Genomic DNA, 27,773 nt, shown 5'->3' with positions numbered 1-27,773 from the left:
AAAATTTCCAGTTGTTCCGAATGCGTCGAGATGTCTAAAAGGGAGCATCTTTCTTTTTCAAAATCACAAATTTCAGCTCCTAAAAGGTAACACGAGATGCCTTAAGTCTTACATTACTGAAGCACAAATTGGTTTTACCTTCAGCGGTAAGAACAACCAAAGTAAGTTGAGGTCAGCTGCAGAGTCGAGTTGCCTTGCACGTTGTGAGCCTGCTCGTGTTTTGACTCATCAGTTTGTTTGGTTTGTTGCGGTGTGGTCCGGCGTAGGAGGGCGTTCTGTAAACGGGGAGGCAGGAAGGGGCTGGGGGAGCTCCGCGAGAGAGAGAGAGAGCCCGACATGCCTCTCTCCACATGAAAAAACAGCATGGTTGACCATTCCCTTTGAGGCAACTGGATCCAAAAGGAGCAAATCAGAACAAAGACGGTTTGCTTTGTGAGAAACTTCATCCACTCTCTGCTCCTGTTCAGACTGCAGAACCCAAGTTTAATGAAAAACTAAAGAAACAAACCCAGTTTAAATCAAGAAACTGCCAGCACCAACAAAGATCAGAGTTAAGCTGCTTTTTTTTTGTTTTTTTTGTTTCAACTCTGGCTTTTGGAATGGAAGAAACAGCATAGTTAAGTTATGCACAAATAAAAAGCGTGAAAACTTTCTTGCTTCTGTCTTTGATCGAAGACATGCTGAGTGTAAGAGCAAGAGAAGAAGAGAAGGAGCGACTAAAATGCCGCCCACTCGCCTCTTTGTGAACAACAGATTGATGCTGGGAGAGCAGTTCAACTTTAGGTTCTGCCATATGTAATGTGTGAACAACCTCTGAAGTAATCTGGACTCAGAAGTGACAATATTCAAACAGAACTGACAGGACTTGGAGGATCAAATGTTTGCGTCCTTCATACGGTTTTAAATAATGCAGCGTGGCTCAAAGAACATCTTGATGCTCGTACAATCAACACAACTGGCACAGTTTGTTCTGTTGGATGCCTAATTTTCCTCCGTGTTTTTCAGTACTTTAAACCCAACGCACACCTAAACATAAAACAGCTTGACTTGGCGTTGTTTGCTGGGCTGTAATGATTCCTCAGAACGAGTGGGACCGGGCAGGTCTGTGGTAAACTTCGTCAAGTGCAAACAAACATTAAGCATTTAAAGTACATCTCCTGCTGATTCCGAGACACACTAAATGTCAGCTCTAAAACTTGTGCTAAACGGGAGACAGTTTGAGCAGACATTCCTCCAGATTTCTTCTTTTTTTATTTTTTTTTTATCATACTCAAATGCTTCAGATCAGCAAAGTAATTTTAACAATAGACAAAGATAACAATGCTAAATGCAAAAATCAATTTTTAAAATTATTATTATTATTATTAAGGGGGAAAAAAACAACCTTGTTTTGAGTGAGCAGGTAATTACCCGACAGTTTTTGTTTCTTTTTTACCCAGGCTCTTTATTATCATTGAATCGTGAATTTTCATTTTGACTGATTCGAGTGAGGCCTGCAACGATTTGGATGTTGATTTGAATCTTTCCTAGCCTTCCTATGTAACTCCACTTGATTCTCATCTCCCTTCAATGCTCCACCTGAGATTTCTTCCAATAAACTCGATTTCTCAGGATGAATTTCATGGTTTGCTTGAGTCACAGTGGCTTTGTAACCCTTCCCAGAGTGATAGATGTGAATGACTTTGTTTCTCATTTGTTCTTGAAGTTCTTTTAATCAGGGTGTGACGTCTTGCTTTTACAAACTCTTTGAGCCTGCTTCATATTGTTAGACATGTTCTCTTGATCCTACACAGCTGGACGTAGCTAGTAAAACAAAACCAAAATGTGGTTAATCCCAGCTAAATGGTTGTTTTAGGTTGATTTTCTCTCCTAATAAATGAAATCATCATTTAAAAACTGTATTTTGCATTTACTCAGGGTATTTTTGTCTCATATTAAAAGTTCTTTAATTATCTGAAGCAGTAAATTTAACACAAAAAAAGGGGGTAAATATGTTTTCATGGTGCTGTCTGTTTTATAGAAAATAAGCAGAAATTTTAGAGCAGCTTTCTTTTTTATGTGCACAACCCATTTGACTATAAACAATGTGGAAACGTCGAGGTTTTCTTCCATTTCTGCTCGAACAATGGGACTTTTTCTGGCTCCGATTTCATTGCCAGTCAGATTGCTTTTGCCACATAGCCTGCAGACATCTGAGTTGCTGCAGCCATTGCCAAGAAACGCTCCCTCGCAAGCTCTCGAAGCCTAATGAATACAATGTTCGTACATCCTTCATTTTGGAGAAAAGGGGTGGGGGGGAAAGAGACATTAAAAATAATCCTATTAATAATAATTGTGTACACCATGTGATGATAAAAACAGCAAAGCGGACAAGGAAAACAGAAACAGTTTAGCAAACAATGCTGAGTCCGCTGAGGTTTGACAGGGTCACGGGGGTTTGGGGCCTCGCAAAATTATATGATGTCCTTATCTTGTCATCCTTAAAAACATCCTGCCTGCTGAAGCTTCCCTGGGCCACGGTGGGCCCCTCGTGTCACCAGTCAGAGCGGATGCTGGTCCCACAGAAACAGGACTGCATGACAGAGGTGGTGCAGATTGCTGTACATTGTTTTCTTAAAGTAGCTGTGGGAAAATCAGTCAGTAAATCTGCGCTAAAAACAGAGAGCTGCGAGATGCCAAAGCACCCGACGGTCCAACAGATTCTTTGGGTATTTTTATTTTTATTTTTTCAAACAGAATGAAAAACCTTTTGTCGCTGATGCTTTCCTCCTCTGTTTGGTCCTACATTCCCCGTGGAGTTCAGCAGAGTCAGTGAGGTTAAAAGTCTTTGTTAATACTTAGTTATGTTCTTGGAGGGGAGGCTGTGGTCCAGCTGGTGCAGAGAGGGGGAGGGGGGTGGAGGTGAGATGGGGACGGTGTGAAAAGATGGAGGAGGAGCAGGAGGAGGAGGAGGAGAGGGTTTGTTTGTTGCCAGTCCTTCTCCACCTCCGGAAAAAAAAAAAAAAAAAATCTCTAGTCCAGGGGTTCCTGTTTTATCCTGATAGGAGTGTTGATTGAGAGGCTCCGCCGGTCCTCGCGACACAACACGTACTCGCTGAACTGGGACGAGTCCACTCCGCCTCCACATGACGCCGCCACGCTGAAGCCCTTCTGGAAAAGACGCTCCAGAACCTGCACACGAGTCAAAAGACGATCGGGTGTTAAATACAACCATTTATTACTCATAACTTTTGAAATACTCATGTTTGTGTTAAGGATGAAACCCACAGTGAGCAACTTTTTGTAGAAAATGCATTAATTGTGATGCTTTGAGGTGTTGTTTGCTTAATTTTTGCAAAGTGAAATGAAACAAACTTCTTTAGAGCATTAATTATATCAGATCAGCATTAGAGAAAACATAAAATTGTTGTTTAAATAAATAGTTTGACACGAGACCTGTTATAAAAACAGAAATTAATTAAAATCACGCTTCTTTACGCTGGTTCAAAAAATAATATCACATGTTAATTAATGTTACTTAGAGGTGTTGATGTGGGACTAAACAGGTGCAAGAAAATTTATTGACACCCCCTGGTAAAAAACCTGAAAATAAATTCATATTTTATTGCACCAGTTAAACCTCACACTGAAAATACACCCAGCGACAGGTGAGTTTGTTGACGAAAAGCTAATTTTTGGTCCAATCAAATCAAAGCTCTTGACTTCAGTTAAAGTCCCAGTGGAGTTTCACAAAGCCACCTTTTTGCATTTGCGGTGGCAGAACTTCAAGTGCTTTTTGCAAGCATCAGTAACAATTCCTTGGTTTCTTTAAAGCTTTTTTCTTTTTGTCAGTAATGTTGTGGCGCTAGAGCCTTTTATTGACAGCAGTCAGATGTGAAATGGGCATACAGCACAAGGTCAAAAGGTCAGAATCGAACTCTGGGTGCCTGTGTGGAGGGTCACCTCTGTAAAGCCCTACAAGCAACATTATTTGTTGTGATTGGTTAATATTTGAGCTCAAGGGTCATTCTGGAAACTTAATTGGACACAAAAACCTCCTCTGCAGCTTAATTTCTGCTTCATGCTGAAACTCTTTCAGTTAAATAACACATACAGTGATCAGAGGGAGTAAATTAAGCAAATAATGCCACATAGTCCATATAAATGTTGCTGCTTTTTCTCTAATTTCTTCCCCAGATCTTAGCCGTGTACTGTGTGGACTCTGAAGGAGCAACCAATCAGTTACAGGAGATAAATTAATATTTAGAAAAATAGACGTGAGAGGAGTGTTGAACTTCTTCAGATAGTCATCAGTTCCAACATGCAGCACATGCCATTAAACCTTTTCTCAATCCAATCACAGAAAGTGATAAAAACCAGAGGGCATTCCCAACATCACACCACCTCTGCAATATTTATGCGACTCGTGCCGGATCGGCCACTGAGCTGAGGGCAGGAGGAGCTCAAAGGGATGTGGAGAGCCCGAGTGTGTTAAGGGGCCTGACTGGAGCTCAGCGCGGTGATTACTGGAGCTCCTAATTTGAGTAATGAGGCTGGGGTGAGGGAAGAAGTGAAGGAAGGAGTGAGGTCCGTGAGCGAGAGAGGGAAAGGAAACGACGTGCAGCGAATGAGGATGAGGAGGGAGATGTGGCTGATCGGTGCGAGGACAAAGTGCTGGAGCTGCAGGGAGCGAGCAGGAGATGGGGATGCATGTTAGCCCTCCAGTCTGGACCCTGACACACACACACACGCGCACAAGCATGCATGCACACCTACACACCAAATAGAGATACACTCAGACACGTGAACTCCTGCATCACTTTTCTCTCCTCGTCTGCTGTAATTCGTGTGGGATGCAGCTTATTTATTTTTTTATTTTTTTTATTTTTATTTTTTGGAGAGAGTATATATCTAAATCCCAGCGAGAGAAGTAGTGTGTATTTACTTATTCCCCCTTCCTTTGAACAGAGTGTGCAGTGCATGGAAATGAAAGGTCTCGCCAAGGGCAAACCCGTTCTGCCAGACACAGAGGCAGGGAGGTTCATCCAAACAGAAAGTTTTTCTCTTAAAGCTTGCACACGCTGACACGTAGACTCACGGTGAAGGAAGACCTCTGTAATTACAGAAGCGTGAGCCCCTTCCCTGGCTAAAGTGAGCTTTTTGGACCTCCAAGTCGAAGGCCTGCAGCCTTGCGTAGAAACCACACATAAACACTTACAGAAACTTGTTGAGCAAGCCACAGGCCCCCCCCATCCGCTCATGCATGTCTTCATTAAAGCCAAAATGCGGATCGATGTGCTGCTTGTAAGTTTAGCGGACCACTCTGAAGAGTCCGCCCCCTCCCCCACTTTCATCCTCTGGCCATCCGACGGTGACAAACTCAGTAATTTGTGAGACAGAAGGGGCGGCAGACAGCTGATGGTGAGGGTGGCTAATTAAGAGACCTGCCCAAGCATCAAACACTCCAGAATCCATGACAGGCGACGGAGGAGCCTAACGATTATGGAAATGATATTACATAGCCTTCTTTGATCATTGCATCACATTGCATTTTCTCCCAATCATCTCTTAACACATGTGGGACTCCGTCGTGTTCAGCAGCGCAATTTGGTCACAGAGGAGAAGGGCCTGATCAATAAAGATAGTCTGAAAACACTTTTATGATTAACGCACCGCAGCACAAAAGACTTAAGGATATTATTATAGATGAATGTAACTGATTCAAGGATACTGTAATGACTATAAGATGCCATAAAAAAAGTTCACGTTCAGTTTTGTCACAGTGAATTAGTGCCATAGGGGGATAAACAATACACAGAATAATTAGGCTGCACCCAAGCTGAGGCTTCTAATGTCCACAGGACAATGTCCTGAAATCAATCCCTGCTGACAAGAGAAAGGAATACGCCGCGTTAAAAAGCACAAACATGTCTGGTTGCTCTGTTCTGCACTACGTTCTCGTGACCGCAGGCCTCCACATCCCAGCCTATGTGGATGGGACTTATGCAGATTTTCCTGCTTACTTTTCTAGCTCACTTGAGCAAAACCATAACTAAGAAGTCAAACTGTGAGTTCTGCACAAGCAACTTGATTGGATAAAGACTGAGTCTGAGGAAAACTATTTCCATAACATGGAAATAATGGTCATTAGCAGTTTTTCCTAATTTTTTTCCCCCAGTTTGTCCAAACACTGTGAACTCCGTAATAGGCTGCAACAAAAACTGCAAACATATTCACCTTTTTCACATTTTCTTACGTTACAACAAGTTTCAGCGTATTTTAAAATAAAATGACGCTACAGACCTGCATTTGTGTTTAGCTCCTTTTACTCTGTTAACCCTAAACAACATTCTGTACCACTGCTCTCTTCAAAAAGTCACATTGATAATAAACAGAATCCAACTGTGTACGACTTAATCTGAGGACTAAAAAACAGACTGAGGTCAGGCATTAACATCAAAGCAGGGTTTGGTTATAAAACACCACTGAAAGCAAAAAACATTCACCTTCTAAATGTGGTCAAATGAGACAAAAACAAATCTTTTTGACCTGCACAAAAAATGGCACTTGAGGAGTAAAACTAGCACTGCGGATTATCCAAAAATAACACCATTATGGAATTACATGGTGAAACACGGTGGTGGCACAATCATGATGTGGGATTGCACTCGTCAAGAGTGACAGGGAAGCTGGCCAAAGCTAAACACAGATGTTGAATACCTTTTAGAAGACTGTACAAAGGCCTCCTTTCCAGTTGGACAACTATAGTTTAGTTTAAAGCATATGCATATTTAGTAACGGTCCAGTCAAAGTCTGGAACTGTCTGAGTTTGAGTTATCATCCAGAGGATAAGCTGTACTTTTAGTTAATAGAGGTTCAATAAAGTTTTGACACACGGCTGCTCCATGCACCTCATCAGGACACAAACCTTTTTAGATTTTTTTATTAGTTTTTATTTCCTTTCAGCTACTTTCTTTCTGAATATCATATAAAATCACAATACACGCATTCGCAATTATATGCAATGTGACAACATGTGAACACTTTTATAAAGCAGTGCACAATATGGAAAATATTGCACTAAGTGCAGGAAATCAGGATCGAACTGCAAAGGATATAATAAGAACTAAATTAGCTCTTTGTAAGACTTCATTACTTCTGTCTGTTTCTTTTCCTGCTAGTAAGACTGAAACTGATTAAAAGCGTCTCCTTCCACTCTCTGTCCCAGGTGATCTGGAAACACGGCTCCACCAAACAAATGCAAACCATTCCGTATTTAACCACGTGAACGAGCTGCCCGAGGTCGCCACTGTTGTGAAGAGAGGGGGTAATATCGGCCCATCCTAGGAATTTAGCAAAGAGGGTGAAGAAGGGAATCAAAGCGGACGAGTTTTAGGACTGGAAAACGGGAACGCGATGCAATATTAATGGCCGACGGAGCGCACAGACAAACTCGGAGCACCTCTGAGGAGCGGGCCCAGGATTCAGAGCTGATTGACACGTGTGACACGCGCAGGATGAAGCGTTTGACGAGTGTTGCACTCAGGAGGGGGCAGCGCTTTTGTTTAACAATGCACAAGCTCGACAAGGAACGTTATCTGCAGCCTAAGCATCTGGCATCGAGCAGCGGTGAAGCTCCAGCTCTTTGTAATTCTCTAAGCTGTGTGCCAGCTTTTACGACTCACCAGTGACAAAAGCACTTTGACTGTGGAGTATTTTCAGACAGAGCTTGGAGCAAATGGTCTGGATTTGTCATAGCAAACGGACGTTTTAAGATGTCCACAATCACCATGTTTTTGGAAATGCGAATTGTGAGAGGACTTAAGCAAGTTCTGACTAAGCTAACAAACCGCACCTGAGAAATTGATGGTTTTCAACCCTTTCCTAAAACTTTACTGTCACTAGTTTTGATATTTATAGCAGTAGGTCAGTGTAAAAGAAAAATGTAAAATTAACTCCATATCCCACTGCATACAAGGATTGTGTAGCTGCTTTACATTTTATTCGCTTTGGATCTGAATTTGAAACTACTATAAACCATAAAACCTACTTTCTCTGCAACAATATATCAACAGTAACTAAGCAATATGATTCTGTAATGTTCAGTGTTTCGTGTCTATTAAGAACAAAAATGATTTTATTGGACTTCTTCAAAAAAAATGTGTAAAAGTTGAAATGCATTTTTCTTTGAAATAAAACATTTACGTACCTCCTTCACTGCTGATGTCTACATTTATAAATCCATATAATTTTACAATGAAGTTTGAAAACGTTTTATCAATTTGAACATTTTTTCCTCTTTAGATTTCAAATTTATAAAACTTTACTACTCTGTATAGAATCAGAGTCTAACAAAGGTCAGGTTGTTTATTTCTACTGAAAGTTTTCAAGTGGGTGGAAAAATGAGCAGCCAGTAATAATACCGAGGTGGCATCATAAACAAAATCCCAGATGATAATGTGGAGAGTATTATTATAACATGGTTACAATGAATAAACGACAATATGACGCAAATGATTAAAAATGTGTGGTGAAAAAGTGTTTGTGCCCCCACAAATTGAGTCTGTTTTTACTTTTTCTTTACGCATAAATCTTTCACATCATCAACTAAATTTTAAGTTACATTAGACAAAGATGAGTAAAATAAGCTGTTTCCAATTTGTTTGGTTTTTTTTTAAAGGGAAAAAAGCTATAAAAACCAAACGAGATCTAGTGGAAAAAAATAACAAATAAAACCTGTGTGACAAGATGAAGTAGGCTAATAAATCTCAGAAATCAAGATGTCATAACCTGATCTGGAACTGTCTAAAGCTTTGGACTCTACAGTAAAAAAAAAAAAAAGACTGTAAAAGATATCATCCGTAAATAGAGAAATCAACCAAAATTACTCCAAAACCACATCAACAGCTCGTGCAGGAGGCGACAACAAAACCCAGAACATCATGAAATGCATTGCAGGTCTCATCCGACTCAGTTAGCATCAGTAAGAAAGAGACACGGCAAAAATGGGATCCAGAGTTTCAAGTTGAGAGCAAAACAAACACAAAGGTCCATCTCACGTTTGCTAAAAGACTTCCTGTGACTTTCAGGAAAATATTTTGTGGTATGACAATGGCAACAGTCAAACTTTTTGACAGGTAAGTGTCGCTTTACTTCAAATGTTAAACTAACACAACCATTCAGAAAGTGACGATAACAATAAAAGTGGTATAATGCTTTTGATTCTTAACAACTTGCCGTAACTGGCAAAATTGCAAATTTTGCAATAGAAAGAACAACAGTGAGACTCCAACCAAACGGCTCATTAAAATAACCCCTAAATGACGGCACTGAAGAGGCTGAATCATAAAACCGTTTGAGATGCTGAGACGTGACCTTAAACAGTCAAACACCCTCTGATGTGGCTGACTGGGCCGTAATGCATTCCCAGTTATCACCAATGCTACATTGTAGTTGTTGCCTTCAATTTAGGCACAATTAGTTTAAGGTTTAGGGGAGAAAAACTTTTTCACGTAGGGCAAGGTTAGTTTAATATTTTTCCATTAATTACTGTTTTTTATATAAAAAATTCCCCTCTCACCCTCCGTGGGTGGTCTCTTTCATCCTCTGAGCTCGGGTCCTCTACCAGAGGCCTGGGAGCTTGAGGGTAATATATATATATATATATATATATATATATATATATATATATATATATATATATATATATATATATATATACACATGTTTTTTTTCTCTAGTGTTAAAATCTTTAGTGTGTGCGTGTATGTGTAAGTGTATAAACTCATAAATTTAAATATTAATATGAAGGCTGGCCTATTTAAGTGTCGGAGGAGTCAGAGGAATCTGGTTTTTAACATCTCCACCTGTCAGAGCAATCAGCTTCCTGCTCAGCCTCACGTTGCGTTGGACCCAAGGTGCTACAGAAAGGGAGCTAAAAACTGGAGCAGTATTACAGTTCGTCTCTGCCACTCAGGCCACCGAGGAGCGCTGCGGAGGTGTTTGTGTGGCCTTGTCTGCTCTGATGGGCTTTGCTCTCCCTACTCAGCCGACGCAGGATTGATGGAGTGGCAGGGTGACATGTGAGAGGGTGTTGCAGCATGTTGCGTACGCTGCCTGGGCAGTGGGAGGGGGGAGCAGGCCCCTTATCCACTTCTGCCTCTGCTGTCACAGTGATGAAGGACGGATTGGCTCTGGTGTGATCTGAGCGCTTCATCACGGTGATGTATGGAGCAGCAGCCGAGGCTCCAGAGCTGGGACGCGTCTTTGTACACCTCTGCGACTCTTAGGTTAAATGTTTTCCCTCTTTTCTTTCTGCGTCCCTGCGCCGGGTCTGCACACAGCAGCGCAGGTGGTTCGCATTATTCACAAAATTCCAGTCATGACTTCATGGAGAATCACGTGCCAAGGTGGAGTTGTTTGTTCGCACTTTCCCAGAAGAACAAAAGGCAGGGCGAAATTTACTCAATATTTAAATTTTATTCCAGTTTTGTAACTTTTTAAATAAGCTCACGGAGTGCTTTCTTGAAATCAGGATAAAAAACAGACCTCTGTAGACAATCTCAGCTTTTATTTTTTTTCCCACACATCTTTCTTTTTCCTCTCAAAATCAAAACTCTCATCAAAAACATTTAACACCTGTATTAACAGGTTTTCTGATCCACACCCTCCTCACACTTTCACGCTGCAGGCAGGGTGGGGTGGTGAGCACGTTTCCTCAGGGTTAATGCCTGGACTTGAAATCAGATCAGAGGCTCTTTGTCTTGCAGGTAAGACGAGAAATATTTAGCAAACGTTCTCATACCTGCAGTACATAATGAGCGAGTTGTTTAGAAAAATTTACCCGTACAACAACAACAAAAAGCAACAGCTCCATCTGCTCTTTACATCCTTATCTGCATAGACTCACTGAGCCAGGCCCTGCATCTGTTCTGATTAGGGTTTTTTAATGAACCTATTCTGTGTGTACGCAACTGCCACTACTAGAGCTGCACAGCATATTGTATCATAATTGTCACTGCAATATGAATGTGTGCTAAATCGCAGTCGCAGTGGGCTGCTTGGATGCTATATTTAGGAAGTAATTATATTTGTACAGACATACATTAATGCTCTGCATACAAATAATATAATACTCATTACCGTAGCATTTTCAAACTTTGTGATATTGCAACCAGAAACTTCATTGTATCTTACTGAGATTTTATGTGATAGATATATAAAAAAAAGTAGAGCATTATTATGAAGTGGAGGGAAATAATAGACGTGTCTTTTGGGGAATGCTTCTTTCAGCTTTGCACATCTGCAAAAAGATATGTTTGCCCGTTGTTCTTTGCAAATAGCTCAAGCTAATCAAGACTGAATAAAGGACATCTGTGAAAACCAAGACAGGTCGATATCCGACTGAAAGCCAAAAGCCTGCCGTAATCTCAAGTCACCATCTTCCAGACAAATATAAGCAGCTTCCTCGTCCTGCTGAAGAAAGGGATTTTCACAGTATCACCGTGTTTCACTGCAAGGATATTTTCAAGGTGATGCACAGTGTATATTTTCTGTCATGTATGTAAAACAAAAAAGCTCAACTGTGATCTGTTTGCTTCTCTGACAAACCTCCGAAGCCTCCACAGAACAACTGAACTGAAATAAAATTTTAACTAAATTAAAATTAAACCTTTAAATAGATAGATGTTTTCAGATTTTTATTTGTGAAACAAGTTTTAAGCTATTTTGCTTGAATTCATGTGGACCTATTGCATGAAAACCCAATAAAAGTATAACTGTATGAGGTTGAGGTTTGAAAAAGTTGAAGGGCTATTGTAATGCTAATCATATCAAACAACAATACCACAAAAACAGGTTTTCCTAATACCACACAGGAGCGTCTACACCTCTTTAACTGGGAGACGCTCCCAGTAAAACCTTGACAATCCAGCTCCACTTGCCATTAGCGCTTTTTTTTTTTTTTTTTTTTTGACAGGAGCATCTCAGCTCACCTCACCTTCAGGAGCAACCTCATATTGGAAAAAAAAAAATAAAAATCGGAGAGGACAATAAAGTCTCCTCTCAAATTGTGTTAGTCAGATGAGCTCACATCCTATAACCAGTCTCCCTGGTAAACAGAGTGGGAGAATGTTGTGTTAGTTGATGCGGCCAATTAATTATATTGTAAGTCATTTAAAAATCTATAAAGGAAGTATAAACTGGTTTAGGCTGTTTGAGAAATTGTAAGTATGGTATTAAAAAATGCAATACGTGTATTTCAATTGCCCTAAGCGGTGTTATATTGGAGTCTTTTTAAAAAAGGAGCTGTGTCTTAAAAAGGAGTAAAGTGTAAATTATGCATATCATTTCCCCCCCTTTCCATTCCTCTTCTTCATTTTTTTTGCAGGAAAACATGGCCGCAGTCTACACACGCTTTGTCCCGCACGCTGCGCTCACCTCCCTGGAGGTGGTCTCTCACACCGACAGGGGGTGTATGGTGAGGGGGGCGAGGTGGAGAGGTGTCAGAGCGCACCAGCTTGCCTCGGAGAGGGTCTCTCTGGCTGCTGCAGGGGTGAAGGCTCCTCTGTGTGTTAGTCTATTCGTGGCTGTGGGCTCCTAAGTGTGTTATATCGAGCCCGTGGTGTGAGACTGTTACTTTCCCCCTCGATCTTTCGCTCTCAGATCTTCGTGGTTAACACAACTGTAAAAGTAGTTTTCTGAGGTAGTTTTTATGGTGCCCCAACAACAGCATGAACTCTGCTTCAACAAAAGAGGCAAAAGACTCTACCAGCTGTCTACTTAAGAATAGAGTTGTGCAATTAAATTAACGCATATGAATATAGCGAGCACAGCAGTAAAAAAAAAAAATCCCAAACAAAATAATCCAAAATCAACTACGCATCAAGAGTTAATTCTGCAAAAAAATAAAATAAAATACTGTCATTTTGAAGAAGACTGTTGTAGTTTTGCTGTTTTGTTACATTGATACTCTTATGAATGCTCTAATGTGTGCTAGAAAGAGAATGTGAGACAGAATAAAGATTTTTTGACAATTCATAAACCTTTTAGTGAGAGAACGACAATATATCACCCAAAATCAGTGTGTGAACTAAAACTAATGCAAAGGACCGAATAATTATTACACATAACAACAATATGATCACATCAATGCAGACATTGCTCACACCTGATACAGACGATTTTATCCAAGATGCTAAAGGTCACAGAAAGTGTTAGAAGAACCAACATTTCTTCATAAATTCAGTTGTGTAACTGGCATAATTTCTACATTTTTCCCACACTGGAAGGCAGCCAGACCCATTATGCTAGTCAAAGAAGCTAAAGACAGTACACAAGGAAAAAACAAAACAAAACAAAAAAACCCCGGCTGCAATCTTATTGTTAAGGTTTGCAGATATTAAGAAGCTGCATATCTATTGCTATCTAACATTTGGTTTGCTTGTTTTCCTAAAATGTATCTTTACATTTTGTTTGTATAGTTCTTTGCTAAATAATAAGACATATTCCATATTAAAGCTGAATCTCATTTTGGTGATAACTGTGTGCGCCCAAAGCTCATCTAGGCACATACAGCCTCCTTCAAGCTGCTCAGAAATGTTTTCCGGTATTAATGAGAGCATGACGTAAACTGGGTGGGCGTTCTGGAACACCAACACCGTGGCTAATTAGTTAGATTTCAAGTTTTTTTTTTTTTTTTTCAAGAAATTTGATAAATGCGTGACTGTTAACTACGCGGGTATTTTATTTATTTTTGAAATATCTGTAATGTATCAAAAGTATTCTCCTTGATGCCTGACCTGCACGGAGTTGAGCCTGCAGTAGCCGTTGAGAGGGAAGCGGATGACGTGCGTTGGGTCCTGGTTCCAGCCGGCGTTGACTGAGTTGCACATAACGTCTCCGGTCTCAGGGAAGATCTCCTCTATGAGGACCTTCTCCCCACTCAGGGCGATCCTCTCACCGAGGTCGGGCGTGACCCGGACCACGAGGCAGTCGCAGGGCTGTGCCATCCGCCGCTGTTCGCGCTCCTGCTTCCAGCGCTCCAGCTCCTTGATCATGGGCGTCAGCTGGTAGTAACGGGCCTCCTCGTACAGCAGGTGGAAGTCCTGCACAGACAGATGGACGTGGAGGTTACGGCGGTCAGTTACAGTCCTTTTGGCTGTATGTGTGACTAACGCACCATCTTTCACTATATTGCATCTCTTCACCAAGGTCACACGGAAAACGATACAGCACAATGCTGTGCAATATTAAGCATGCCAACTAAGAGGCTATACTGCATGTGTTTTTAAAGAGAAGTCATTTTGCAGTCAATGCTTCACGGAAGATCATTGCTGTTGGTTATGCTTTCTTGTTATTAGCTCGTTTTGTGTTATCATCTTGTGACTGTCTGCTCTCATTGTTGAATAAACTTTAAAATTGATCCATAAACGGCTCCATCTGTTATTTCCGTAAACGAAGCGCTGCTGTGTGACGTCAGCGTTCTTCTTCCGCGCACGCGGGTCGCTTTGGTAACACACAGGAGTTTCATTGCGGTTGGCATTAAAAAAAAAAAAAAAAAAAAGATTTCAGCAACAATCGGAATTGCGGCTCAAGACGTGATGTGTGAACGCAGCCCAAATGTAAACTTAATTGCCTTCAGGAGTGACAGCACGTCCTTGGAAGAGAGAAACAATAAACTATGATCAGTGATGGCCTGCAACCAGCAGGACAACATTCTCAGTTAACAAAGCATAGCAGCTTTCCTCCACTGCGGCTCTTGGCAGAGCAGTGCTGGCCTTTAGCATGTTTTGGCTAGCTGACTCCAGAAAGGCCATCAGTGGTGCTCCAGCAAAGTGTGATGGTGCATTCCTGTGTGCAGACAGTCTGCAGCAGATTGCTTCCCTCTCACTCCTGGGCAGGGCTAGCTGGGGGCCATTTGCCCCGGTGCGCTTGCCTCTAATTTCCCACAAGACCAGATGGCACCATCACTCACCACTACCATAGAAAATACAGGGGAGGAGGAAGAAATGTGCAAGTGAACATGAGGACAATCATCAGCCAAGGAGCCTTTTTAATGGATTCCTCCTATAGGGGGGTGGGGGAGGGTTGGGAATATCTGGGGTTATGTTAATAAGGCTCGTGGCGCGATGTTAAGCTCCTATTAGAACAAGATCTAATTAGGTTACACCTAAACCCTGCAAATCTTTTTGCTAAACAATCAGTAATTAATCCATCTCTGTTCTGATTAGTGTCTCACAAGGAAAAAGAATGACAGCTTAATCCAGTCATTGTTTGTGAACTGTCATCCTTGACGTGCAGATATTTTCTCTACATTATGCGCATGTTGCTGAGATCCACGCTGGAACCGTCGTCTGCTTATATTTATTAGCCAAACAAGAACATGAGGCATACAACAGCATCCGATAAACCTTTGAAAAGTAAGAATGCACATTTTTAATGATAAATTCTTTATGCTTCATCCAGTGAACGCGGCCAGTACAATGCTGGAGAAGTACTTCTGCTTTTTAGTCTAACTTACTCGACATATTGTTGAAGTACTTTTTTTTTTTTTTATCTACATGATGTTAGCAAATTTGCATCCAGAAACTGAAACGTCAGCCCATTTTTTTCCATCTCGGTGAAATCACATGAGATCAGTCATCTGTGACATCTGACAGACATTGTAGAAGAGATGTGCTTAAAACATGTTTCTGTCCACATTTAGGCCAAAAGAGTTTGCTTTTAGACTCATCTGACCATGTCGGCTTCTTCCATATTTAGGAATATATTTTTATGGCGAATATTTATCTTGTCAATAGATTATCCCACCTGACCTGTAGAACTATGCAGCTTTCCCACAGTTACCACAAACCTCTAAGTTGTTAGCTATGGTGAATAGCCATGTCTAGCATTGCTATCTATCATTTGAAAATCTACAATTTCCAAATTTTAGATCGAACAGTGCATTATGAAATGTTCAATGCTTGGAAAATTGTTTTATAAACTAAATCTGTGTTAAATTTTGTCCACAACTTCATCCTTTGGTCTTTGGGTTCTCTCACAAACCTCTGAGGCTAACACAGGACAGCTGGGTTTACAATGAGATCAAATAACATATAGGTGAACTCTATTCACTAATTAGGCAACTTCTAGGGATTTTAATACATATGCACACCCTCCTCCTTTTTTGAATTTTGTCTGTAAAGCAATGTGGAAACAATGTACCAACTTGTTTCCACTGATTTATGCTGGTCGTTTAAGCTCTATAAAATATATTTAGGATTGTGGTGGTAGCTAAACAAGTATTAAACGTTTTTAAAAGCACTGTAGTTGTGATAGTGTTTCATTTGTTTATCTTTACCTCTGTTGCCTACTGCCAGGCACAGAAACAAAAGATGGCAGCAAACATAATTCTGTCACTCTTCACCCCTTCATCTGAGCTGTGCCTTCATCTGAGACGTGGGAACGACACCCAAACACAACTCCATCTGGTCTCAGAGTTGACGCAACACATCTTAAGCTCAAATTCTAATATTTAGGATTTCAGATTGCGGACGAGGAATGGTGAGTCCATCCCCCCCCTTTTTTTTTCTCCTCCTTTTTCTGTCTTTTTTTTTTTTCCTCCTTTCTGTCGGCCTTCTTGCTGCTGCTGACAAAACTCATAGCGAGACGCCCCCCTTCAGGCGGCTCTCTGTATCAAAGTGTAGCTCCTCATCCTTCACAGGTCTGAAGCCATGGATGGATATGTTTTTAACAGGGGTCTGTCTGCGAGGCACTTTAGTCATCCTGAGCAGCGTAGAAAACAACAGAGTAATCCTAAGTGCTGAGGTGAGGATGAGAGGGAGACAAGGCCAACAGCTCTGTCCTGGTTGCTGAAGCTGCTGTTAACGCTGCCAGCTCTACGAGACAATTCATCCCCCAATCCTGTGTCCAGACAGCCCGTTTGAGCTTCAAAATAATGATCCGACCTGATAGCCTGACGGCAAGGCAACATTTCAGGGAAGGACAGGGGGAGGGACAGATGGATAAAGACAAGAAGGAGAGAAAAATGATGGAGGATGTCACTATGAGGGAGTCCGACTAATAAAGACCTGCTGTGTTTCTTAAACTAAAAAAAGTGACTAAAACCACACAAGCAGAAGCTCGCAGGATGTTGATTAAACAAGCCGCTGTAAAAAAAAAAAAAAACACTACAGCCAACTCCCATATAATGTAGATCAGTCGCAAGAATAAGAACACAACACATAAAGAAAGAAGAAGTCAATTTAACTGAATAATCTGACGTGAACTCCACTAACTTGCTCCGCTTTTAAACCATGCCCTCGCTATGACTGAGCATTGCTTACACTCTCCTGATTAATTGTGGTTTGAATAATGAGTCCAGAGGAGGATATTAATAGGGAATATTTTTGTTCCACTGATACAAGCTGCAAAAAAAAAAAAAAAAAATCTTTTCCTATTCTGCTCAGACTTTCACATTGATTTAGCAAAACACACTGCGCCGCGGCTGCCAGCAGCAGAAACAGACCCGGCCCTGGGGCGACGGCAAGCCTGATTGTGTTCAGATAAGGACATGCTCAATTCTGCCTCGCACTATTTGCATTTTTTTCTTCTGGCTTCACGCAAATTGAAAGGTATGCAGATCAACACAGGCTTATGCGAGTGGGTCGTAATGAGTCGAAACAATGAAGTCTAACGCATTCTGTGTAAACCGTGGTGCCTGATTGGACTGTCAAGACTTCACAGAAAGCAAGGGGGAAGGAGGGGAGGCGAGGGGAGGGCAGCGAAGGGGAGAGTAGATGCAAAAGGAAAAAAGTAATCAGCTATGAGTCAGGGAATCGTCTGCCAAAATATGCGGGGCTTTCATGTCATGTTCTGTTGTCTGAGGTTTGGCTCTTGTTCCTACTATCCGTGGGGCCCAGGGAGCAGGCCCCCGGCTCCGAGAGGCTTGGCCTCGCCTTGCTACCTTGTGGGGAAGGATGAACGAGTGAAAAGGTCACTTTGGGTTGCGCAACGGAAAGAAGTGCACACCTAGGAAACCGTAGCACCAAACAAAACCTTGAGAAGGATCCAGCTGTAGGCATAGTCATTAATGCAAAGCCACATATGCTATTGTGCATAAATGTTACTTTTTATATGCAGCTCATTTCAAAAGATGTGCTGTTGTACAGAAAAACATCACCGGTGGGAAACTGACATGTGCAAAACATTATATGATACACAACTAGATAGTGTGCATTTGGTTGATACGAACATGTGCTTTGGTTTGGCTAATACAGGCCAAGTGTGATAAGAAACTATAATTTATGGTGCCTGTTTCTACTTAGAATAAACTTCATCAATCAAGCTCTGAAACACAAACCAAGTGTGAGTTCTCAGTAAGGCTCAAGTGGATCTGATGGTTCGTAATGCGTAAAGGAACAGTGCACCGATGAATGCATGCGCAGTTACTTGGAAAAATATCCGTACCCCTCAAGTTTTTCACAGTTTAGAAATGTTACAAAAACTACAATGTATTTTATTGGCATTTTATGTGATAGATCAACTAACTATAAAAAAGATCTAAGTGTGAGCAAATAAAGCCCACCAGTGTGCAATTTAAGCACAGCTGTTCCCTGAAGCCCTTGGAGGTTTGTTCGAGAATATTGGTGAGTAATCAGCAACATGAAGACCAAGGAAGTTGTGAAAAAGTTCCACTAATATCCACAGTGGAAGAATACGTCTGCATGACAACTATTAGGTGTGCACTCTACAAATATGGGCTCTTAAATCGATTGTAGAACAAAGGCCACAAAAATCCAGTAACCTGTGGAAGAAGATGCTCCAGTCAGCTGAGAACCACATTGAACATTTTAGCTGAGAAAAACGAAACGCTGTTTCACAGAAACATTGCATATGAATCCTGAACACATCAGTAAAACATGGTAGTAACAGCACTTTGCTGTGAGGATGAATTTTTCACAAGGAACCAAGAGTTCATGCGAACATGGTGGAGGTCCTAGAACAAATCTCCTTCACCCTAATGGTTCACCTCCCAGCAGGACAATGAGCATGAAGCCAGACCTACAATGCAATGGTCAGAGCAAAGCATAGAGTGGCCTAGTTAAAGTTCAAACTTAAATGCAATTACGAATGCGTGATAAGGCTTGTTGTTCATTGAAAGTCTTCAGAAAACTGGAACATGTTTTGGTGTGTAGATATAGATATTGAAGCTGGTACCCAAAAAGATTGACCCTGTTTAGAGTTGCTTACGACATTTTGATGTGTAACGGTGGCACTTGACGAATTGTGATGTTTACTGGTTTACTGTGTGTTGTCTTTTATGACTTTGTACTTTTGTGTTTTTTATGATGTAAAGCACTTTGAACTGCCTTGTTGCTGAAATGTGCTAAACAAATGAACTTGACTGATTGATTGTTTGACCTTGCGTGGATCCAGAGGGGCAGAACATAATGGAAAACAGTTTTATTTCTCAAAACTATGTTCCTTCCACTTTATAATTAAAAAAATATACATTCTACTTTGTGTTAGACAATTATATGAATTTAAAAAAAATACATTGAGGTTTGCAGCAGTAAAATAATAAAATGCTAAAATGTTCAAATGTTATGGACAATTTTGCAGAGCACTGTATCCCTTGAGAGGACAGAGAAGCATTAAAAAGCACAAACATGAGTAAACTGAAGTGTGCCATCTTTGGAAAAATCGAAAATAATTCACTTTCCAATCACTTATGCCTTGAACTACTTCAGGTTTTCCAGGACAGACAGACAGAAACACACAGTGGCAGAAATACCTTGAAATCCTCTGGAAGCAGCAGTTTGCTGGTCCTCAGAAAACTGAGAATGTAGCGGAATATCTCGCCGTCCCGATCTATGAAGTAGTGCTGCTTCAAGCTGTCCAACACGATGGGCTCGGTGCCATTGAACAGGCGACTGATTCTGAAAATTGAAACAGACACACAAACACACACGCAGAGAGACAGCCGCACACACAAACACAACCACATAATGGAATGAGCCAGCTCCCTTCAAATGCATGAAACAATTACCCTCCATTTATTTTTCAATTTTATTAGCACTAAGCTTGAAATGCATTAGCATCACAGGTTGAAACAAGGGGCTTAAGGCACAGTTCCCCCATTCCAGACTTGTTTGAAGTGTCCCTTCTGCAAAGAGATTAAAACAACACACACACGCACACACACACACGTCTGCTGCTTGTACTTACAGAAATTAATAGTATGAATGTAGCATTACAGCTCTATTATTCCATCTGTCAGAGGGGTGCAAATGAATCAGAGGCAGGAAATGGGGAAGGGCCACATGCTAAAATGAGGGAAGCATGCGGGAAAAAAATATATATTTTACTGTTACAGTTTAACTTTCCTATGAATTTAAATAGAATTTAGTAGCAGCACTCTACTGTATGCAATGCGGCCTGACTTGCAGTTTGGAAAATGTTTAACAACTCTGCCATTTGTAAGAGAGAGAGATGACCCTAAAGCAAAAAGCAAAAGAGCAAATAAATATGTAGACATTGTATATGTTGTTGTAAATGTTGTAGAGCAGACATGCACACCCAATAAAAAATCTCAACAAAGCTACAGCTAATGTTTTTTTTTTATTTTTACATATTATAAATCATGATAATTAACAAGAAAACATTAGTTAGATTCAGACTTTTAAGCATTCACCTAAATTTAGCCAACTTTGTTTTAGTAATAAGACACTTGTTGCTGCTCAGTATCTTGGGTTTTCCCCCCCATCCTTCAGTGTACTGCATGATTAAGAGCTTATTTGATGTTGGCTACAGGGGCTCATCAAGGCAAAGAGTAGAAATTGCTATTATCTTTAAACTTTCATCACACAGTGCTGGCCCATGCCTCCAGATACCCATGGACAGATATTTATCCCCACCCCCTCGCCTTCACGCGGATGTCCTGCAGGTCCAGCTCTCACTTTAATAATCTCATCTAAACACCTCCACTTTATCTGTTTGCTCATTTCTGGTTGCTATATCCTTATTTAACGGTTAGCTGTAACTGTCTGCTTGGCGTAAATAAACAAGGTGGACAATCTGCAGCACGAAACCACTTTTACAAATTCACTACACATTTGCAGCTCACTGACAAAGAGCTCTTGGCAGGCTGCTGCGTTGCAATCGTTATTTTTTTTTTTTTTTTTTTTTTAAGTAATCAGGGTTTAAATCATATTAACAGCTTCCAGGCTGGCTAACACACCTGTGGTGACAAGAGAAATCATGAAAGAAATTTGCAAATTGGCCAGCCGATGCTTCCTTCAGTGCTGGCAAAGTGCTGGAGTTAATAAACTTAGTTGGAGATACTTAAAATTAAAGATGCTCCAGTCAGTCAGCCAATTTTTCTCTAGATCAACTCTGCCGATCGAAATGTTGAATCCCGAGAAATCCTACTTTTAACATATACATGTACTTTCATTTGACTTCTTTAGGTTTAGTAAATATCAGAATAAGATTATGGTCAAATATTTTGATGCATAAATTCTGTCTTATCGAAGAACAAGCATATCGAAGTAGATCTTTCTTAGGGAAGAAAACTGAATTGTTCAAAATTGGCAGCTCAGACCTCAAAGAAAAAGATTGGTTTTGTCCTGAAAACGCTTGATCAGTGCATCTCTACTAAAAAAGAAAAGTAGGCATGTAAGGATACGAAAAGCAGTCGTGTTTCCAACCACAAATTCACTTTATTGAATTTACAACCAGCTCGTGTCTTATGGATTCTTTTAGCTTGAGCGATCAAGTCAAACTGGCCGCCTCTGTTTTCTTTAACTCGACTGTGTGAGGAAGCAAAGACGCTTCTTCCCCCCCCACACCCCTCCTGCCATTCTTCCTCTTTTTCACTCTGTCTCTCTTTCTTTCTTTTTCTCTTTCTTTCCCTCCTTCTTCTTTTCTCGCACCCCGTCTCCATCCTCTCCCTTGCTTGCTTTCTCTCTGGAAATCGATGCAAAATGCTTTATAAAAAACCAATACTCATCTCCCTGTTTGGCCCGAGGTGTTCCTTTCTCATATGGTCTTGCAATTCTTCCAGCTAGAATTTCACCATACCCCTCCAGGCTAACTCTGTTTTTCATCTCCACTTTTTTTTCTTTTTTTTTTTTTAAAAAAAAGCAATTAAAATGCTGCCTGTTTTTCTTTTTCTTTCCCTTTCCACCACTCCCTCTTGTCTGTTGGTCTCCTCATTTTTTTCCCTTTTTGTTAAATCCCTGAGTTGGAGGGGTGAATGGAGGGGGGGTGAGCGGAGGGGGTGTTATTAACAGGTAGGTGGTGAGAAAAGGGCGAGGGAGTGGTTATGTAAAAAAATTAAGAGATGAGATAAACAACAAAAAAAGAGCAGGCTGATGAGCAGGGAGGGGTGGGCTAAAGAGAGGAAAACAGAGTAGAACAGAGATTAGGAATGAAGGAGTGGTGAACTGAGACAAAAATGTAAAACTTAAATAAAAATAGAGTCAGAGGGAAGGAAGAAGCTGGGTGTTTGAGTTTATCACGGGAGGGAATGCTTAAATCTCCAACAGCAGCTCTAAATGGCAAATCGACTGAACTTATATCATGCATTTCCTGTCCTATTGACCACTGTAAGGAGAGAACAGATCACCCTCTGATGTTGTGCTAATAAGCCCTTATCCTCGTTTCTGTTACGCTATAAGGAAGCTATACCTCGATCGGTCACCTAATGGAAATAACTCCGTTGGGTGTGTTATGGAGGAACAGAAACACATGCAGAGATCTCTGAAAGTCAAATCGCTCTGACATCTTTCTAACAGAGGGAAAGTGAAGGTGGCCCTGCCTGATTCTGAGTCGTTCAGTCATTAAGGGACGGTTCTCCAAAAACAAGGACAACTTGAAATCAGATTTTGAAAACGTAACTTTACTTTTTTAAAGCAGAATTCTTTCCCCCTCTTCTCCACTCCCTGTTAGTTCAAGTAGTAGTTAAAACTTTTCATCCAAAAGCTGACCAATAAAGGTTTTCTAACCTATTCCTACTGCATGACCATGATATGACTGTATGTGTCACATAAACAGTCATCAGTCCTAATATCGTTGTTTTTCAGTTAGTTAAGGGGGAAATATTCCTACCAAACGCCCAAATAAAAAAAAAACTAACCAAAACATACACTACACAAGAAAGCGTTGGTCCAAAATAGCAGATTTTGAGAATATAAACTATAAAACATCCTTGAAGCGTACTGACAGTTACAATAATGCCAAGAATTACTAAAATTTGTATTTTACCAGAAACAAAATGTATTGATTGCAATGTAAAGCTAGATATAAAAATGTGTTTGAAGAACTGAAATTTATTTCCAACAAAGTACCTCGGTATGGTTAAATCATCTCAATTAAAATATTTGTTTTATTATTTTTGCAATAATAAATGGTCGTATTGAGCACAATCTGATATAAAAAGTTGAAGCTTCATTCAAAGTCGAAACGCTTTTCCATTTTAAACATCAGAACGATCAACGCTGACGGCACGTTTTCTTTGGTTAAAATCAGCTGATTCCTAATTCATCCTTCGTTCATCAGTTTTTTTGGTGCCAGAAAAGAGCAAAGAGTTGGAGCGAAGCACGAGAACCAGTTTATCACAAGTGCTGTTTAGGTGGGAAAACTTCCAGAGTGTACCTTGGAGAATTTTTTTTTTAATTCCCACAGTTGCACGGAAACACCTGAATGTTGTTAGATAACATTTCAGAGTAGAATACAACAAAACGGAAGTTTTTTTTTTTTTTTTTTTTTTTTTTTTGCTTAAGCTTACATCAGCTGAAGAATGCCACTGTTAGTCAGGTCAATTGACAGACACTACAAATGTTTTCTTAATGTCTCACTTTTGCCCACTAAAAGCTTTACAGGAAAGTAAAAATGTCCAGAACAGTTTCCATGTCTCAGGAACATTTCCCCTAATTTCTTCAGCTTCTGTTCAAGTGACTGCTGAGGCTGTCCTCTTTGAGAGCTACACAGAGTGCACATCAATGTTTCATGACCCCTGTCCCTTAATATGGCCCACACAGAAGAAGATGAATATCCGCACATTAGTTACTAGACTAACTTTCTCTTGGCATGCTGCATTATTTAGGGGCCAATCTATTAAAAGTAATCAGCGACTTCAAAAGTCTTTTAGCCCCGCTCTCATTCGGTTGTCACGTTTTCAGCGCTCCGCCCGTGGTGCCCTGCTCGACCAAACGCGGCTCAGCGCGGCACACATGCTCATGCCAGTGTAATTGTTTTGCTTTCTGCTGTCAGCCATTATCCTAATTCACACAAAAGGGGCCCCTCCTTCCTCTGGCTTCAGCGGAAAGTGGAGCCCCGAGGGCAACTGTACGCTGAGGAGGCTGGGAGAGGGAGCAAAACAATGAGTGTATGCATATGTGCGTGTGTGTTTGTGTGTGTGATCCAGAGTGAGAAAGAAACAGCAAGAGACAGATAGAGGGAGTGAGAGGAAGGAAGGAAAGGAGCATGTGTGCAAAGGAGAGGAAGAGGAAAGAGCTCTCCAACGAACTTCCACTGATATCTAGTCTTTACTCCCACTGTAAAAGCACAGTGTGGATGCTCCGACTACTGGCTATGTGCTGACTTTGAACTGTGCATGCGCGTACGTGTGTGTGCATGTGTGTGTGTCACCGCTTAAATAACTTCTTTGTATGGTGTAAATTTACACCAGTGGAGAAGCACAGCAGCATAAACGATAAACTACCCACTGCATGAACCTGAAGTACAGCTGAAAGTGCGCGCAGGAAATCATCTCGATGGGAAAAAAAACCGACATTAAACCGCTGCCTGGGCAGAGACGTTTTCTTTCTTTCTTTTTTTTAAAACTCATGTTATGTTGCAGCGGGATAAAAGAATAAGCTGTCAGGGATTTTCTGTCAGTAGACTTACTGAATATCATAATTTTATTACCAGGGGATTACATGGATGGTTTTCTTGTAGCCAATTTGGCAGATCCTCTGGTGCATGTTTACCTTGGTCCACTGGGGACTCAGCTGATGCACAACTGAAGGCGCTACAATGCAACAAATGACACTGGGCATTAGACGTAAACGCTGTAAATGTAAGGGGAGACGTTTCAAATCAGTGGAGGCTCCAGAGTTAGTTTTGTTTGCTTTCAGAGCTGTGGATTGTGGAGTAACTGTTTCAGGACGGAGCTAATAATGAGATAAAATAGATTATTTCAACTAGTTCTTTCAAATCTGAATCATCTCAGCTAAAACCTTGAAGAGCCAGTATTAAACTGCTTTACTGGCAGCTGTGCCTCCAGAAAGCCATGTCCAGATGTGGGCCACTATAAAAAGTGGAGTGGGACACTAAAAACAAAAGCTAAAACAGAAGGTGAGAAGTTTTATTTAGGCATGTTGCTATTCCAGAACCTGAAATTTAAGTCTTTAATTGTTTTAGGATAATAGTCTGTATTTCAAGCACAAAAATAATCTATTTCAATAATATGTTTGAATATGTTTGTTTAGTTCCTGGGGTACAAATTGTACAGTATTTTAAATTATCGCATCTCTCCTTATCTCACCTAAATATGTGATAGCATTTAAAGGTGAGGTCAGGAATGAGTCATTAAAAACTGACCTCTAATAAAACTGACCTCTAGTAAATAAAAAATAGAGAATATTTAAGTTAATAAAATGAATTAATTTTGCAAATCATCAAACTTTGTCTTTTCATTCTTCTCTTAAATTTATGCATAGAATATCATAATACCAGATTGTCTGGCGGCAAACCTGGGAGTTCAAGATGGAAAAAAATAAAAGTTTTCCTGTTAAACTTAATCTGTCATTTAATCCTGTGTTGCAGAAAACTGAAAGTAAGACAGGAGTTGGAGCACAGGCTGAAAAAAGGTTAACTAAATTACTCGACCGTATCAAATTGTCCTGAGGCCACGTCAGTGTTAAAGTACAGATAATAACAATTATAAAACTGGTCATAAATCAGCAAAAGGTCAATATGTGGTATCCTCATGAGCCTGAGTTTATACTTAAATAAATTAATAAATAAAATTTTCAAAGAACGATACGTCTGACATCAGAAGGCAGTTTGTTATTATTCAATGGGTGCTTGACTGAGACGTATTAAGTTTAATGACAGCAAAAAATAACAAAACCAATCTAACAACCATCAAACTAAATGTTTAAAAGTTCAGTTTAGAGAGGAATAAAATGTCTATACATTGTTTCACAAGTTTTGAAGCACGAGTGCACTGCTCAATTGGTCAGAGCTGGAAACATAAATCAGCAAATAAAACACAGAAAAAACTATGTATTCAATAAATGATTCAAAAAAAAACATCCATAACTTTCTATCTTTAATTTGATCAACAACAAAAATTTTTTTACTCAAGGGCTCTTTCTAAAGTTTCATTTAAAAAATACATAAGCAAATGATTATGTATAAATTCATGTTTTTTCCAGTCAAAACGTTCCCCACTCTTAAACTATTTGTATGCTAAAATCCTTATTATAAACCAGAACAAAAAAAAAAAAAAAAAACAGAGAAAATTGGTATCGCCAGGAAAATCCCGATCAGTGCATCTCTGCTGTTAAACTGACTTCACTGTTGAAGTTACACAGCAGCTGAACGACAGTGACACTGGTTAAACAATTTTATATCCGGTTCCTCATTTAAAGAAACAATACCATCGATTTATTCGATTTTTAAATAAGTGCGTGTTTCCATTATTCAATTGAATTGAATGGGTTTGATAATTAGTCATCACTTGTTAATTTGTCAGTCGTTCTTAATAAGTTGCTGAACTAAGCGAATCAGGTAAAATAAATTAATAAATAAAGGGATAATAAATGCACGCTTCTTACCTGGAGTCTGGGTACTTGGTGAGGGTCGCAAGGCTGCTGGTGTACATGTGTCCTCCGACGTCGATGTGAACAGGGGCGTTCGCCTTGGTCAGCTGAGCCGGCAGAGGGATCCCCTGAGCGGCCAGGGGAGAGACCGGGGACCGGGTCAGAGACAGCCGTGACATGCTTCTTCCCTCCTGAAAGCAAGTGTAGAGAAAAGCCATGGGAACAAAGGTAAAGGAGGGGCGGAAAACACTACACAGTGATCCTGTACAGGGAAGAAGAGGGTATATCCTTTCTGAATGCTATCAGATCACTTCCATGTCTGTCTGGTCGCATATTTAGCTTGGAAATTATTGCCACCGCTCTAATTAAGTATGTTTGCATCTTTTCATGCAGCACCGCGGGCTAGGATAGGAGGATGCTTATTAGAGAAGAGGGCTGAGAGAGAGATAGACAGATAGGAAGAGTGTCTGAGAGAGAGAAAGAGAGAGAGAAACAAGGAGGGGTGTGGGTGATGCTAGGTGTCAGCCTCCAGGGGGATAAAATAAACTGCTGCTGCAATATTCTAATTAAAGGTCGCCTTATGTGTTAGACGTGATGCGCCAAGACGCGCCAAGCACCAATCTGAGAAGGAAGGCAGTCAAGGCGGGAGGAGTGCAGGGAAGTTAGGGGGTGCAACTTTACCTTAGCTACACACACACCACACACACACACACACACACACACACACGCACCCCAATGCACAAAACTCCAAGGTGATCGCTTCTCACGTGACTGCATTTATAGGGACCAAACGCGTAAAAACGCGCCAGATCGCAACAAAACGCACGGACAAGACTAGCAATGATCAGTTAGTTGATATGCTGTGAGTAAAACTCCAGAGAGAATTACACAACAAAATATAAAAGACCAAACCAAAAAAAAAAAAAAAAAAAAAAAAACCTGAAGAAATTTTGAAAATTAAAGGGCCCCAAACACTCC

The 27,773-nt window shown here is 40.5% G+C and overlaps 1 protein-coding gene across 3 annotated transcripts in view; it reads right to left on the bottom strand.

Annotated features, from left to right (window-relative positions):
• Positions 1–563: 563 nt before the first annotated feature.
• Positions 564–27,773, bottom strand: part of LOC106951988 (BTB/POZ domain-containing protein kctd15) — a 36,326-nt gene continuing 9,116 nt past the window's right edge. For all 3 annotated transcript variants that reach the window (XM_015039805.1, XM_015039804.1, XM_015039806.1), the window contains exons 2-5: positions 26,811–26,986; positions 19,757–19,901; positions 13,779–14,084; positions 564–3,171 (exon numbers count right to left, since the gene is read on the bottom strand). In XM_015039805.1, coding sequence (XP_014895291.1) covers positions 3,013–3,171; positions 13,779–14,084; positions 19,757–19,901; positions 26,811–26,986 — 786 coding nt within the window. In that variant the 3' untranslated portion in view covers positions 564–3,012. The remainder of the gene's footprint in view (positions 3,172–13,778; positions 14,085–19,756; positions 19,902–26,810; positions 26,987–27,773) is intronic.

The sequence above is a fragment of the Poecilia latipinna genome, unplaced genomic scaffold, assembly GCF_001443285.1.
Source record: "Poecilia latipinna isolate Pla-1442-1.1 unplaced genomic scaffold, P_latipinna-1.0 Scaffold485, whole genome shotgun sequence".
Classification (NCBI taxonomy): Eukaryota; Metazoa; Chordata; class Actinopteri; order Cyprinodontiformes; family Poeciliidae; genus Poecilia; species Poecilia latipinna.
This window is presented reverse-complemented; position numbering and strand designations above follow the sequence as displayed.